Below are 12,775 nucleotides of genomic sequence, written 5' to 3'. Positions count from 1 at the left end.
ACCATAGAACTAGATAGCAAAGACCTCATACTTTACATCTGCCCTTTGCACTTGATGTAGCTGTCTTGAATTCTGTGTGATTTTGAAGTAAATATGTTAAAGCTGTTGAATTTGCGTAGCACTCACTCCCATGCTTCCAAAATTAGGGCTCTTTTAGCAAAGTAGAGTCCTTGTCCATAGCATTATTGTTCCAGGTGTGGACCACTTCCAAGTTACATCGGACCAAATAACATGTAGACTTTGTTGAACTGGGGGCTGTCTGTAGGCCCAACACATTGTCTACCTTGCAAAGTACTGAAGTACATGCTTAAGTTTTGTTTAAATCAGTGGGACTTTCACTCATGTTAAAGTGTATTGCTGGGTCAGGGTTACTCCTTCCAACCAAACAGATCTAGAACATGAATACAGCTCACAAGAGGTGAAAAAATCATTAGACATATTCACTGCTTGGTCCTACCATGTCTGTTCACTTCCAGAGATTTAAATTTAAATTTGTCTTTTGTACCTTTGATTCTGCAAATATGTTACTAAACACAACCTCTGCTTGCTTTGCTTTTGATGGGCATTTGAGTTCTCAGTACCGCAGAGACTTTGGTGCCTAAAAGCTAAAAATTGAACTCCTACATCCATATATAACAGGGGCAGGCAAAATATGGCAGTGTGTGGGTGTGTGTGTATGCAGGGTGAGAGGAACAGTGTGTGTGTGTGTGTGTGTGCAGGTGCAGGGTGAATCCCCACGTGCATCCCACCATACACAGGCACCCATCCCTCCCTCACACTGCCATACATGCAGACCCCTACACCAACACCCCATCACACAACCCAGCCACCATACCCCACACACACAGCCCCCCACAAACCCCATACCCACACACACCCCACATATCCACACACACACACACCCACATGCTCCCTCACCCCACATTCACCCCCCACACCTATCCTCCCCCACAAAACCCCCACACCCTCCCCCACACCCCACATACCCACAGCCCCCCACAAACCTATACCCACCCCCTCATTCCCCCCACCCCCTCCTACAATATACAAGAGTAGGACTTCATTTTAAGCTATTGTGCAATCACCTCCGTATACACTACACAAACACATGTAAATCAGGACACAAATATTTTTTAAATCAAATTAATGAATGTTGTAGATGTTCGATTTTTTAGAATATAATTGGTATTTTTCTGGTTCTGAGATGGCTAAACCCCTTGCTGAAAGGAGTACTTGCAGGGGCAAGAGGAGGGACTTCTGATGGCAAAGGTCAGGGATTAGGGGGTGGGACTTCCAGTCAAAAGATGGCAACCAAGGTGTGGGGCACCTGTCAAGGGGCGGGGCTACCCATGCGGCTCTTGACAGCTTGCCAAAACTTGGTAAGCAGCCTTCCATCCAAAATAATTGCCTGCCCCTGATATATAACAACCTAAATGCCCCTATTTTTCAAAAGTACCAAACACCAGAGCAACCACAATCTTAATATTAATTTCTTAATATTAATTACTTGCACCACATACAGCACTATTAATTACTTAATACACCATCAAGTTTCTGTAAAAGTTAATATTTCTGACATTTCCTAGGTTTAGAGCAAGGCTCATTACTATTGTATTTAATCTCTTAACAAAGCTTGTGTGTGTGTGTTAGTGCTTAGAAGTAATATAAATTAAGATATATTTATCAACATGAGTACTGGCAGTAGTTTCTGATGTGTTCGCCTTGTTTCTTTTATTTGCTTACAGTTTTGCAAAATTCTACAATGGGGGACAGGCTCAGTCATTACTACAGATGGATGTGATTCTACTGTTTGTTCAACTACTAGTGATTTTACCCAAAGCTTTACTCAATCCAATTTAATCCAGATTTTTCCTTCATCTTTCAGGAAAGAGTGACTAAATTATCACCACGACCCCAGACTGAAGAAGACTTAGCTGCTCTCTTTGAGGCTTCTATGAAAATTTATTAGCTTCAATATTTTATAAGTGTGTTCTTTAATGGCAAATATAGAGGTAACTTTTTGTAGACATGGGAGCTGTACTGGCTCTGATAATGACAGAAGTTGGACCCTGTCTGTTTATGTGTATCACTTGCTGCCAAAAGGTCAAGTAATTTACATTCAGCTCAGATCTGTCTTGTGATTTAGTAGCTCACTGTGTATTTTTAGCTCAGTAATCAACGGGCACCTATACATGTGCTAGACATCTGCTCTGAGGCATGCTAATTAGCACATAGAGCAGACTTGATTGAGTCTGCTGGAGCGTGCTAATTATCACGCTCCAACAGCCTCCACGTCATGTGTATTCAGCGTCCCTATGCTTCAAAATGGCAGCGGTGGAGGCCTTTAACTAAAGCTCATTTGACAAGCCTTAGTTAAAGCTCCCCACTGCCATTTTGAAGCACAGAACGCTGAACACACATGACAATGCAAATGCTTTAATTAGACTGGCTCTCGAAGCCACTCTAATTAAAAGCCCCCTCCCACACACACACACTGGAGCATGTGTAAAGACGCTGAATGGTATTACTCATACAAAAGTGTAGTATCATCTTTTATCTTGCTCATATTCAAAGTTGCTGGAAAATACAGAATTATTTTTCATAGAAAATTTTTACTTTTGCATGTTAAAAAGCTGCTTGAAATTTTTTAACCAACAAATATTCCCTAATAAAAAAAATCGCAACCTGCTCTGTTCAGGAATTTAATTTTATTATTATTATTTGATGTTGAGATAAAGATGGATAATACAATGACTACAGAATAGTTCTTTTTAAAAGATTGAAAGAAGGATTCACAGAAGTTTTGTTTCATGGTATCTATTTTTAACATGGATTGCTGGGTATTTTTGTCTTTTTCATATAGTAGTTATATACCTAGGAATGACTTTGCATGTTCAGGGCAGGTAGTTAGCTGGTTGGCTGTTACATGAGAAAGGGAAGTGAGGAGGGAAAAATGAAACAAAACTTTCACAAGAAAAAATCTTACACTTTTCTGTATTTTTTCCCCTCATGAAACCCTTCAGGGTATTGAGCTTTGCCATCTGCATAGCACAGGTGAAATAGTACAGCAGTATGATATGGAGGTAGCAAAAAACAAGAAAATGTTTTTTAAAAAACACTCAAAGTTGTATTTGTTTCTGTATCGTGGAAGTGAGCAAGAAGTGTTTTTAAAGGTGGGGGTTTAAAAACAATTTCAATGTACTAGTTGCTAGTATTAGCTGCATACATAGTGTTCATACTTTATTCATTTTTTTTAAGTCGATTTTGTGTTAAATTCTTTCCAGGCACGATTACTGCAGCACAAGGGTCAATGTAGGAAAAGCCTTAAAAACTCCTTGACGTGTTGATTCCGTTTTGAAGTCACCCCAAATATCACACTCCCAGTGGCATAGATGAAGTTTTGTACTTTAAAAGCTGAACTGATCTTGTTGCTCGGTAAGACTGGTGCCCACTCACTCCATGTTAGGACTGTCCCACCCCCACCCCCATTATGGAAATATATGGAATGTTGGCTTTAAGTCCATTTAGTACCTGATCAAAGATGGAGCATGACTAGACTATAGGCCCTCTATTTACCCATAGAATATGCACAGCCTGGAGACAGCTAGACAAAATGCTGTCAGCATGCCTCAGCCTGTTGTTAGAAGCTAATTCATTTTCCTTGTCCCTTAATTTACTTTACTTCTTAATTTTCTGCTGAATTGCTGACAAAAGTATTGGCCGTGAAGAAGGGTTTCATGATGTGAGTGTTTCATTGTGCCTCAGCAGCACAAAGCCACCCAGCTCATAACCTTCTCATTAGATGTGTGTGTGGAATTAATTTGGTTTTTCTCAGTAAAGTTTCATATTTTTTACCCTGATTTTTCTGTGTGGTCTTCTCAGTACTCTGCAGTAGTATCTATGTCTGTGGGTATCTCATTGTAAACAACCATTTAGGTTTTGTAGAGGATGTAGTTCCTTCATGTACTAAAAAGCAGGTAAAGATAGTTAGCCATGTTAGTCTGAGGTTAGGCAGCAGGTAGATAGTTAACTTACATTATTGTTCCCAAGCAGTTGATGGGTGGAGAGGAAGACAGGGTTTTCCTCTCTCATGCAGTTTTTATTTACCACTTGTATATGAGTAATTAATAAAGAAGATTCACTACTTATAAATACTTTGCTACTTGCTGGTACAGGGGGAGTTAGGATCATGCACAGGCAAACAATCACACCTCCTGCCATGCCTGTGTGTGGCATGTCAGGAAGCACGATTGTGAGGATCCCACATCAGATCCCATCCTGCCTTCATTTACATGGGGGCCTTGGAGCAGAACTGAGAGGTTGTATTAAGCCTCATGACACTCTCTGATGTGCATGCCCAGTTTGTACACTGAGATTTGTGCATGCATGCATGCATGGTTACAATTTACAAACATGAATTTGTTGTAGGATGCACTCAAAATCTGAGCTGCTTTTTCTGCTTCTGACTTTTACTAATACTTCACAGACTAAAGCCTTTATAATGTGTCTTAAAGCTTGCAAGTGCCTTTGTGTTACAGCAGTATCCAAATAAATTATGTTTTATTTCCTACAAATATAAGCTAATGAAAATGTTTGAAACTTGTTTAATTTGGTTGTGTTTTTCTGAACTATTAAATTAAAACTTGATAATGTAACTGTGAATCATTCAGAGAAAATTAGCTTTCATTAGCTTCACTGGGAAGCATGATTATGCCTGGATAAATTGTTTGTTCAGTGAGCTGACAGTATGCTTAACAAACCATTGTATCATGAATAATAGTCAAAAAGAATGTCAAAGTAGTTCCAAAATAAATAGCAAACTAACTACTATGCTTTGTCTAAACACTTTAACAAACTGCACTACACTGAGATTCTGATGTTCAGTGTATACTGTTTGCAGTTGTATTAAAAACTGTTATTAAAAACCAGAAAATTTTGAACATGATGCTGTTAACAGTAGAACTCAACTAAATTTCCACTTCTGTGGAATCAAAGACATTTTCTGAATAATTAACATATAAATCAGGGGTATGTTAAGGATCTTTCTTTTAAGAATTAATGTTTAGTGGGTCCACGCAGTAAGATTTAGATAGGTTTTAGACAAGTGCTTACACGACATAAGAACTGCCAATGTACTTGGTCAAACCATAGGTCCATTTTGCCCAGTGTTCTGTCACACAGTGGCAGAGCGTAGATGCTAAAAGGGAAAGTGTATGGAAAAGTGTATGAAAGGGTATGACCAGGATTTTTCCACTGTGCCTCTCTCACTTGCAGCCTCTAACATTTAAGGTTCAGGAAGTTCTGATTCAGAGGCTGTACCCCTAACTCCCATGCTGACTAGCTACTGATGCTTCTTTCCTCCAAGAATTTGTCTAATTCCTTTTGAATCTGGATAAACTGTCACATCTTTGACAATGAGCTCCACATTTTAATGTGTAAAAAAAACCCCTCCTTTTGTTAGTTTTAAATTTACTACCTACTAGTTTAATTTTGTGACCCTCGTTCTTGTACAATGAGATAGTAAATAGGGATTTATAATTTACTTTCTATTCACTATTTAGTATTTTATAAACCCTTATCATGTCCCACCTCAAGCGTCTCTCTTCTCAACTGAATAGGCCTAACCTCTTTAGTCTCTCCTCCTTCATACTACTAATCATCAGGGATCCAGATTTTCCATTTCCTGTGGAAAAAGCAGAGAAGAATGCGGATTTCCACCTTTACCTAAGGAAAATGTGGATTTCTCATTTTAATGGAGAAAGCCCCATGGATTTTGCACTTTTACAAAGAGCTCTCTGCAGGCTGGCAGAGTTCCAGTTTGCAAGGGGCTGGGGGGAGCTGGAGGAGGGCCGTTAGGCAAGGGATGCCATGTGCATGGCCACCAGACAACCTGGAGAGTAGGTCCCGCAGGTAAGTCTGGTGGGGGGAGGTGAGTTGAGCAAGGCAGGGGCTGAGGCTGCTGCCCAGCTGGGAGGTGCTTGGGGCCCGGGGCTGAAATTTGCGGCCACAGGGCCCCAGTGAGGAATGAGACAGGGCCAAAGGTGGCTCATCTGGGGGGCAGGGGAGTGGGGCTGACTCCCCACTACTGCATGCACTACCGGGGGGGCAAGGGAGATCCTTGCCCCCAGATCTGAATGCAGGGCGGGGGCAGACATAGGCTCCCCGCCATGCTACCCTCTCCCAGGGCCTCCACAACCCAGCTGGTGTGACCCAGCATTGCAAAGCAGAGCCACGTGGGGAAGCTCCTTGCCGCTGTGAGCTCTGCAGTGCCCTGGCAAGGCATGCCCTGCCTGTACAGCGGCAGCGAGGGGCACAACCCCATGCCATTGCCTCCACTGCTGCTGCACAGGCAGGGGACACTTCGCCAGGGCTGTGCAGAGCTCACAGCAACAAGCAGCTTCCTCATGTGGCTCCACTTTGCCCTGCCACACCAGGTCGCATCCACTGGGCTGTAGAGGCCCCAGGGGAGGGCTGCAGGGCAGGGAGCCTAAGCCTGCAGTGGGCAGTCCATGCCTGTCCCCACACCACATGCGTATCTGGGGGGCACAGGTCCCCCCCTGCCCCTCCAGGAGTGCTCACAGCAGCAGCTGGGCTCCACACTCAGCTCCACTGCAGCAGCTGGGGCTCAGTTGCTGCTGCAGACCCAGGTCCCTGGCCCTGTAGCCCTGGCAGCTGGGGATCCACTCTGGCAGGGCAAAAATCAAAGGTAGGTTAGTGCAGACTGCTATCAATGCTCTGTATGTGCTTTAATCAGGGTTGTTAGGGCTCTTAGTCTCTATGTGGGTGCTAACTCAGCAATATTTTCCATCCTTCTGAAATCTGGAAAGAAGGATGTTAACTAAAGGACACACAGCAACACTATTGGAGGTCACCCCCATTACTCCCAGTATATCCACTTAACTGGCCAGGATGCTCCAGCCCCTAATACTACGGGGTCCTTGGACCACCCTCTCATCCCCTGACAAAACAGCGATAAATCCCTCACTACTATATTAAGTGAGGGAAGGGGCTTGTGGTGACTTACTGTGTTAAAATTAAGAAAGTATAATATAATAACTTTACTTTGGGCTCACACAGTTACTGCTGCCTACTGGACAGGTAACTCAGGCTTTGTACAGGTTTAACTTTAAAACCATTTTAAAAGGTCAGGGAAGAATGAACCTTGACAAAATAGGCAGTTTTAGCTCTATACCAGCATAGGAGTAGACAGATGCAACAATTATATCTAAACTGTTTACACTGATATAATTTAATACCAGTATAACTGTTATATCTACACCATGCCCCAATTCTCAACTTCGGAGCCTGTGCATTTATCTTTATTTTAATGGGGTTATATAGTAGTGTTGGCTTTGATCTTCATGCAGCTCTGATTTAAATGAACAGGTTTTGTATAGAGGCTGCAGGGTTGTTGGTTGTAGCTGTATTGGTCTAAGGACATAGGCAAGCAAGGTTCTTTAGGTAGATATGATAGCTTTGATTCATCCAACTAAATAATTGGAAAAAGTTCTTTGCCAGCTTTTGGGCACAAACACCCTTAGTCAGGCATATGGAGATGAAGGGCCTGAAAGCTTGCAAAGAACTTTTCCCCAACTATTTAGTTGGTCTAATCAAAGCTATCATATCTACCCAAGAACCTTGCCTTGTATGAAAGCTGACATTTTCTGAGCCACCCTGGATTTTCATGAAATATTTATTTAATCTGTTTGGCTGGTGCCTGTCACAAGGCATCCAAGCCTCTTGCAATGATTTATAGTTTGCCTTTATTGCAAGTTATTAAAACTTGTAGCAATTGTTTGACTTGTGAATGAATCCTGGCTGAGGTAATAACTAACCACATTCCGGAAACCCATTTAGGAAGTTCTGGTTCATTCATTGCTGTTCTAGGGCAGCACTGCATGCAGTGAAGCACTGATACGCAACATCCTGAGAAGGATGTACATATGTAAATATTTGGGTGCTTTCCAGAGAGAGTGTGGTACATTTTTAGGACTAAATTCGACTAAGCTTGAAGCAGCATTCAGTATCTTAGACTTTTTTTTAATCAAATTGTTTGTGTCTTAGTTGAAACTAAAAGAGGTTTTTCATTATAACTACTTAGTTTTTTCATGCTAATCAAAGAAAAAATCTGGACAAGGCTGACTTTTTCACTGTGCAGCTTTTATTCCTTAAGTATAAGGAAAAATCCATTATGATTTTTAATTGAGATGGTAAAAAATGCAGTTGTCCTATAATAAATATATAGGCAATAATAATGACCTTATTTTTTAACAGAACAACAGGAAAAAATCTGAAAGATTAAGTTTAAGAGCAATGTAGCCTCACTGAGGACTAGTATGCATTTGATTTTGATGAGTTTAAAAATAAACAATCAACAAATCCCTTGTGAGCTTCTGTGATTCTTTAGAAGAATATGATGAAACTCTGCCCCTTTGATGACTTGGATTATAAAACTCAGAGGTCACTTACTAAAGTCAAAATTATATCAAGATGGGTGGGATTACAGAGCCTTTGGAGATCACGACTGGAATTCAAAATGATCTGGACAAATTGGAATAATTAATTTAAGCTCAATTAGTTCACATAAGTTTTTTGTGCAGGTGTATTACATTATTCATGTGCATGGGCATATTGTGGTTGCTGTTTGTCCCTGTAAACAAGCAGAAGTCACTTTGTCCTAAATGTCTTAGTGAAACACAGCCAAAATCCCAAAACTGCACTAATTTCAGAAGAAAAGCTGCAGTTCCCACAAATGAAACATTTCATGACAGTCTTCTATAGTCTCAGAATTAATCAAACCAAACCACCACTCTCTTTCTACCCCATTGTATTGAAATAGTTGTTATATAAACTGATAGAAAACATATTGCAGCCAAATTATGATAAGAACCAATTGTAATCATTAACCTCTCAATGGAACATTTATTTCAAAGTCTAAGTAGAGCTACTTTCATACAAATATGATGCCAGGTCAAAAAAAATTGTTCAAAAACTGTTAGCAAAAAATTATCTTTTTTGAATTTTCTGATTTTTTCCAAATATTTTTAGTTCTTTTGAAAAAAAAAATTAAAATGCAATGATTTGGGCTTCAAAGAGAAAACTGCAATATTTTCAGCTTTTACTTTCTTTTGAAAAAGTGGAAATTAAAAAAAAAGTTCACACAATGTACTTATTTTCAAACAACTCATAAGAAATAGGTGTTTTTTTTCCTCCTTTACCTTTTCTAAATGTGTATATTGGATGCTCAGCACTATGTTGGTGCAGCTAAATAACAAATAGTAAATCCACAAATTAAAGTTTTAAGAACAATGTTGATTCATGTCACAATTCAAGGACAGAAACTGATTCCACTGCATTCTAACCTCATGGAAATCAGTGTTAATTTCCCCAGAGTCAATAGACCTACAGCAACATGCCAACAACAGAATGAGCTCATAGTCTACTCTGCTGATTAACTGTGAACCTTAATAGAACATTATTGTATTATGCAATATATGTCATAACGCAGAGAGAATATGTACTGCAGCTGTGTTGATTTAGAACCTTAATTTTACAGTCTGACTTCTGGTAGTTTTAACTTAGCCATATGGGAGATGTATTAGTTGTATCTTTGTATTTTTAATATGACACTTTATTTGAATGTTTGACCTAAGCCTTAAATAAGCCATTTGACATTGAGCTGCTGATTTACACCTGCAATCCAATGGATGCTGTTTTAAAGATTGATTGTTAAAGGCTCCATGACATTGTTGCCTCATTATGTGGCAATGTCACTTGCTTCTTTACAATTTAAGGATACCATTGTGTAGCACTGTTGGTGTTAATGTGGACACAGCTGTAGTGAGGGTTATGCTCTGTGTGGAATTTGTCATCTATCTTCACGTAATAGTCTGACACAAAATAACAAATACACTGAAAGTACAAACCTGTACTTTAAATACCTATTGAATGTAAAAGTTACTTCTCTGCCATGAAAGTACATCATAGAGCAAATTTTCTGTTTTGACCTTTTTCACTTCAGAAAAGAGCAATTATTGTTTAAATACAAAATCCTAACCTGGTCCTGGGATTGGATGCCTCTGGGGACTGGGAATAACAGGCAAAGCTTTTCCACCTCCAGGTCACTAACACAGATCCTGCTAAATCTCCAGTGCCTGTCAAATGGCCAATCAATAGCATACATGGAATATGTTGGTGGTCTTAGTCCAGTTCCCAGTGGACAGACGTCTGTATCATAAAGGCTGTCACTAAAATGGATGCCCTTACCGCTAGTATCAGCAGAGAGGCCAAAGAATGGGAAGAAAGACTAAATTATCCTTATCCTACTCTATTAAAACCAATGATATGTCGTTGACTTCAATGGGAGTAGTGTAATCCTACATCCAGATGATCCTCCTGTGCTATGATTTAAGCGTTACAGGCCAGTATTACTGGCGTGTGTTTTCTGTGAATAAATACAGGCACTTCCTCTTCTATTCACATTCTTACACTCCTTGCAATGGACACTTTGCATACCTACTTTAACAACATGACTAGTGTTTGTGAGGTTATGTGATTTTCCCTTCCTCTCTCCCATTTATGTGAGGTATTTTGAGGTTGGGTTCCTTCTTGGGGGTGGGGGGAGTGTGCATTTAAAATGTGGGCTGTACAACATATATTTTTTCTCGGAAAAGATCAAAGCAACAGGCTTGCGCTAGGAACGATGAATGCCAAGTCCAAGGTGGTTCCTGGATCCTGTGAGAGTTCCTTCCAACACCTTACACTGGCCTCCAGTCAAGCTTGTGTTGCTGGAAATCTGGCACATTTCAGGAGCACAAAGTCTACACTGGAAATATCCTTCTCTCCTTGTGGTGTGATACTCTTAATAAGGTACAAAGATGTAGCTGGCAGAATAGAAAACTGACAAAAGGGGAGATTGTTAAAGTAAGGAAAAAACACAACAAAGAAGACATTTTTACAACAAAGCCCACAAACTAGTTACTGCAGGGCACAGGAGTTGGGTTGTGACTTTACTGCATGTCAGCTGCTTGCTGCTTCTTTTTCTTTTTTTTCTTTTTTTAAATTTCGTGTCTCCGGCCCAATCAGCCATATCCGTTCTGAATTCTATTGACTGAGCAGAGCTCAATCGTTCAAGTCTGTGTGGTGCTACCAGCACCAAGTATCCTACCTCCCAGACTCTCCAACCTGGGGCTTCAGATATTCCCAAATCCATGGCAGGCATCCTATGTGCAAGCCCCAAACCCAGAGCCTTGGAGTTCAGATTCAAAGTTCCTTTAATTGCAATGGTGCAGAGTCAGACTTGAAGTGGCACTTAAATTTGCAAAAGCAGAAATATGAATTTGCACTGTGATTTAAACAGCATTAATGTATTTGTCTTTCTTTGCCATATGTAAGCAAATGTTAATACTCTATTTACTTTTGTTTAATAATAGATCAAAGTTGATAGTAGTTCAACATGTGAAACAATGAGAGAGAGAGAGCAGATTATTTTCTTAATGTAGATTCATAGATGTTAGGGGCTGAAAGGGACCTCACAAGATCATCAGATCCAGCCCCCCTGCACTTGGGCAGGACAGACTGCTGAGGTTAGATGACCCCAGCAAGGTCAGCATCCAGATGTTTTTTGAAGACTTCCAGAGTAAGCAATTGTACCACCTCTAGGGAGAGTCTATTCTAGACCCTGGACACTCGTTCTGTAAAGAAGTTTTTCCAATCTAAAGTGATCTTCTAGGAGTTTGTGACCATTATTTCTTGTCTTCCCCTGGGGGGCCTTGGTGAACAGTTCTCCCCCAGGCCCTGATGTGTGCCCCTTCGATACTTGTAGGTTGCCACCAAGTCCCCTCTAAGTCTTCTCTTCTCCAGGCTGAACAGTCCCATGTCTTTCAGTCTTTCCTCATATGGCCTACTCTCCAGACCTCTGATCATAAGCGTAGCCCTCCTTTGGATTCTCTCAAGCTTCTCCACATCCTTCTTGAAGTGTGGTGCCCAGAACTAGACACAGTACTCCAGTTGCGGCCTCACCAAAGCCAAGTAGAGTGGGAGGATGACATCCTTCATCTTGCTTAAGATGCATCTGTAGATGCATACCAATGTCTTATTCGCTTTGCCAGCTACAGCATCACATTTGTGGCTCATGTTTATTCTGTGGTCTATTACAACCCCCAGGTCCCTTTCAGTTGTGGTGTTAGCAAGTGTAGCGTTACCGAGCCTGTAAGTGTGTTGTGGATTGTTTCTCCCCAGATGGAGCATTTTACATTTCTTGGTGTTAAATGTCATCAGGTTTTGATCCACCCACCTTGCGAGCCTGTCCAGGTCAGCCTGTATCCACAGCCTGTCCTTCAGCGTGACCACACTCCCCCATAATTTGGTATCATCTGTGAACTTTGCCAGTATGCTTTTCACACCCAAATCCAAATAATTAATAAGTTGAAAAGCACTGGTCACCATGCATCATGTTGATTCAGTTCCCTCTATTAATACTCTCTGGGTCCTGCCTCAGAGCCAGTTTCCTAGCCCCTGGACCGTTAAATTGTCGAGGCCACAATTCCCAAATTTTACCGTGAGAACATCATGGGAGACCAAGTCAAACATATCTTAATCCTTGTAAAAGTAACAGGTATCTAATAGCTCTGTGACTAAATTATTGTTCCTGTTCTTTAATATCAAAACTGCACGGATCTTTGCCCACAGGAAGTCTGATGGGCCTGTTTTGTCATACTTTGCAAGCTGCTGGTTATTTAGTTGTAGTCCTGAATAAAGTGGGTTTCAGTATTAC

The 12,775-nt window shown here is 40.8% G+C and overlaps 1 protein-coding gene across 3 annotated transcripts in view; it reads left to right on the top strand.

The window, feature by feature from the left end:
* The window catches only part of ADHFE1 (alcohol dehydrogenase iron containing 1), a 36,357-nt gene extending 31,754 nt beyond the window's left edge, over nt 1-4,603 (top strand). For 2 of the 3 annotated variants that reach the window (XR_002093916.2, XR_002093917.1), the window contains one exon: nt 1,886-1,970. Coding sequence is in view for 1 of the 3 variants with exons in the window: in XM_006261997.4 (XP_006262059.1) it covers nt 1,886-1,969 (84 nt within the window). In the remaining 2 variants the exon portion in view is untranslated. Of the gene's footprint in view, nt 1-1,885 lie in introns of all 3 variants that reach the window. The other variant, XM_006261997.4, reaches the window with a different exon arrangement.
* Nucleotides 4,604-12,775: the final 8,172 nt, after the last annotated feature.

Source organism: Alligator mississippiensis, chromosome 3 (genome assembly GCF_030867095.1).
Source record: "Alligator mississippiensis isolate rAllMis1 chromosome 3, rAllMis1, whole genome shotgun sequence".
Lineage (NCBI taxonomy): Eukaryota > Metazoa > Chordata > Crocodylia > Alligatoridae > Alligator > Alligator mississippiensis.
This window is presented reverse-complemented; position numbering and strand designations above follow the sequence as displayed.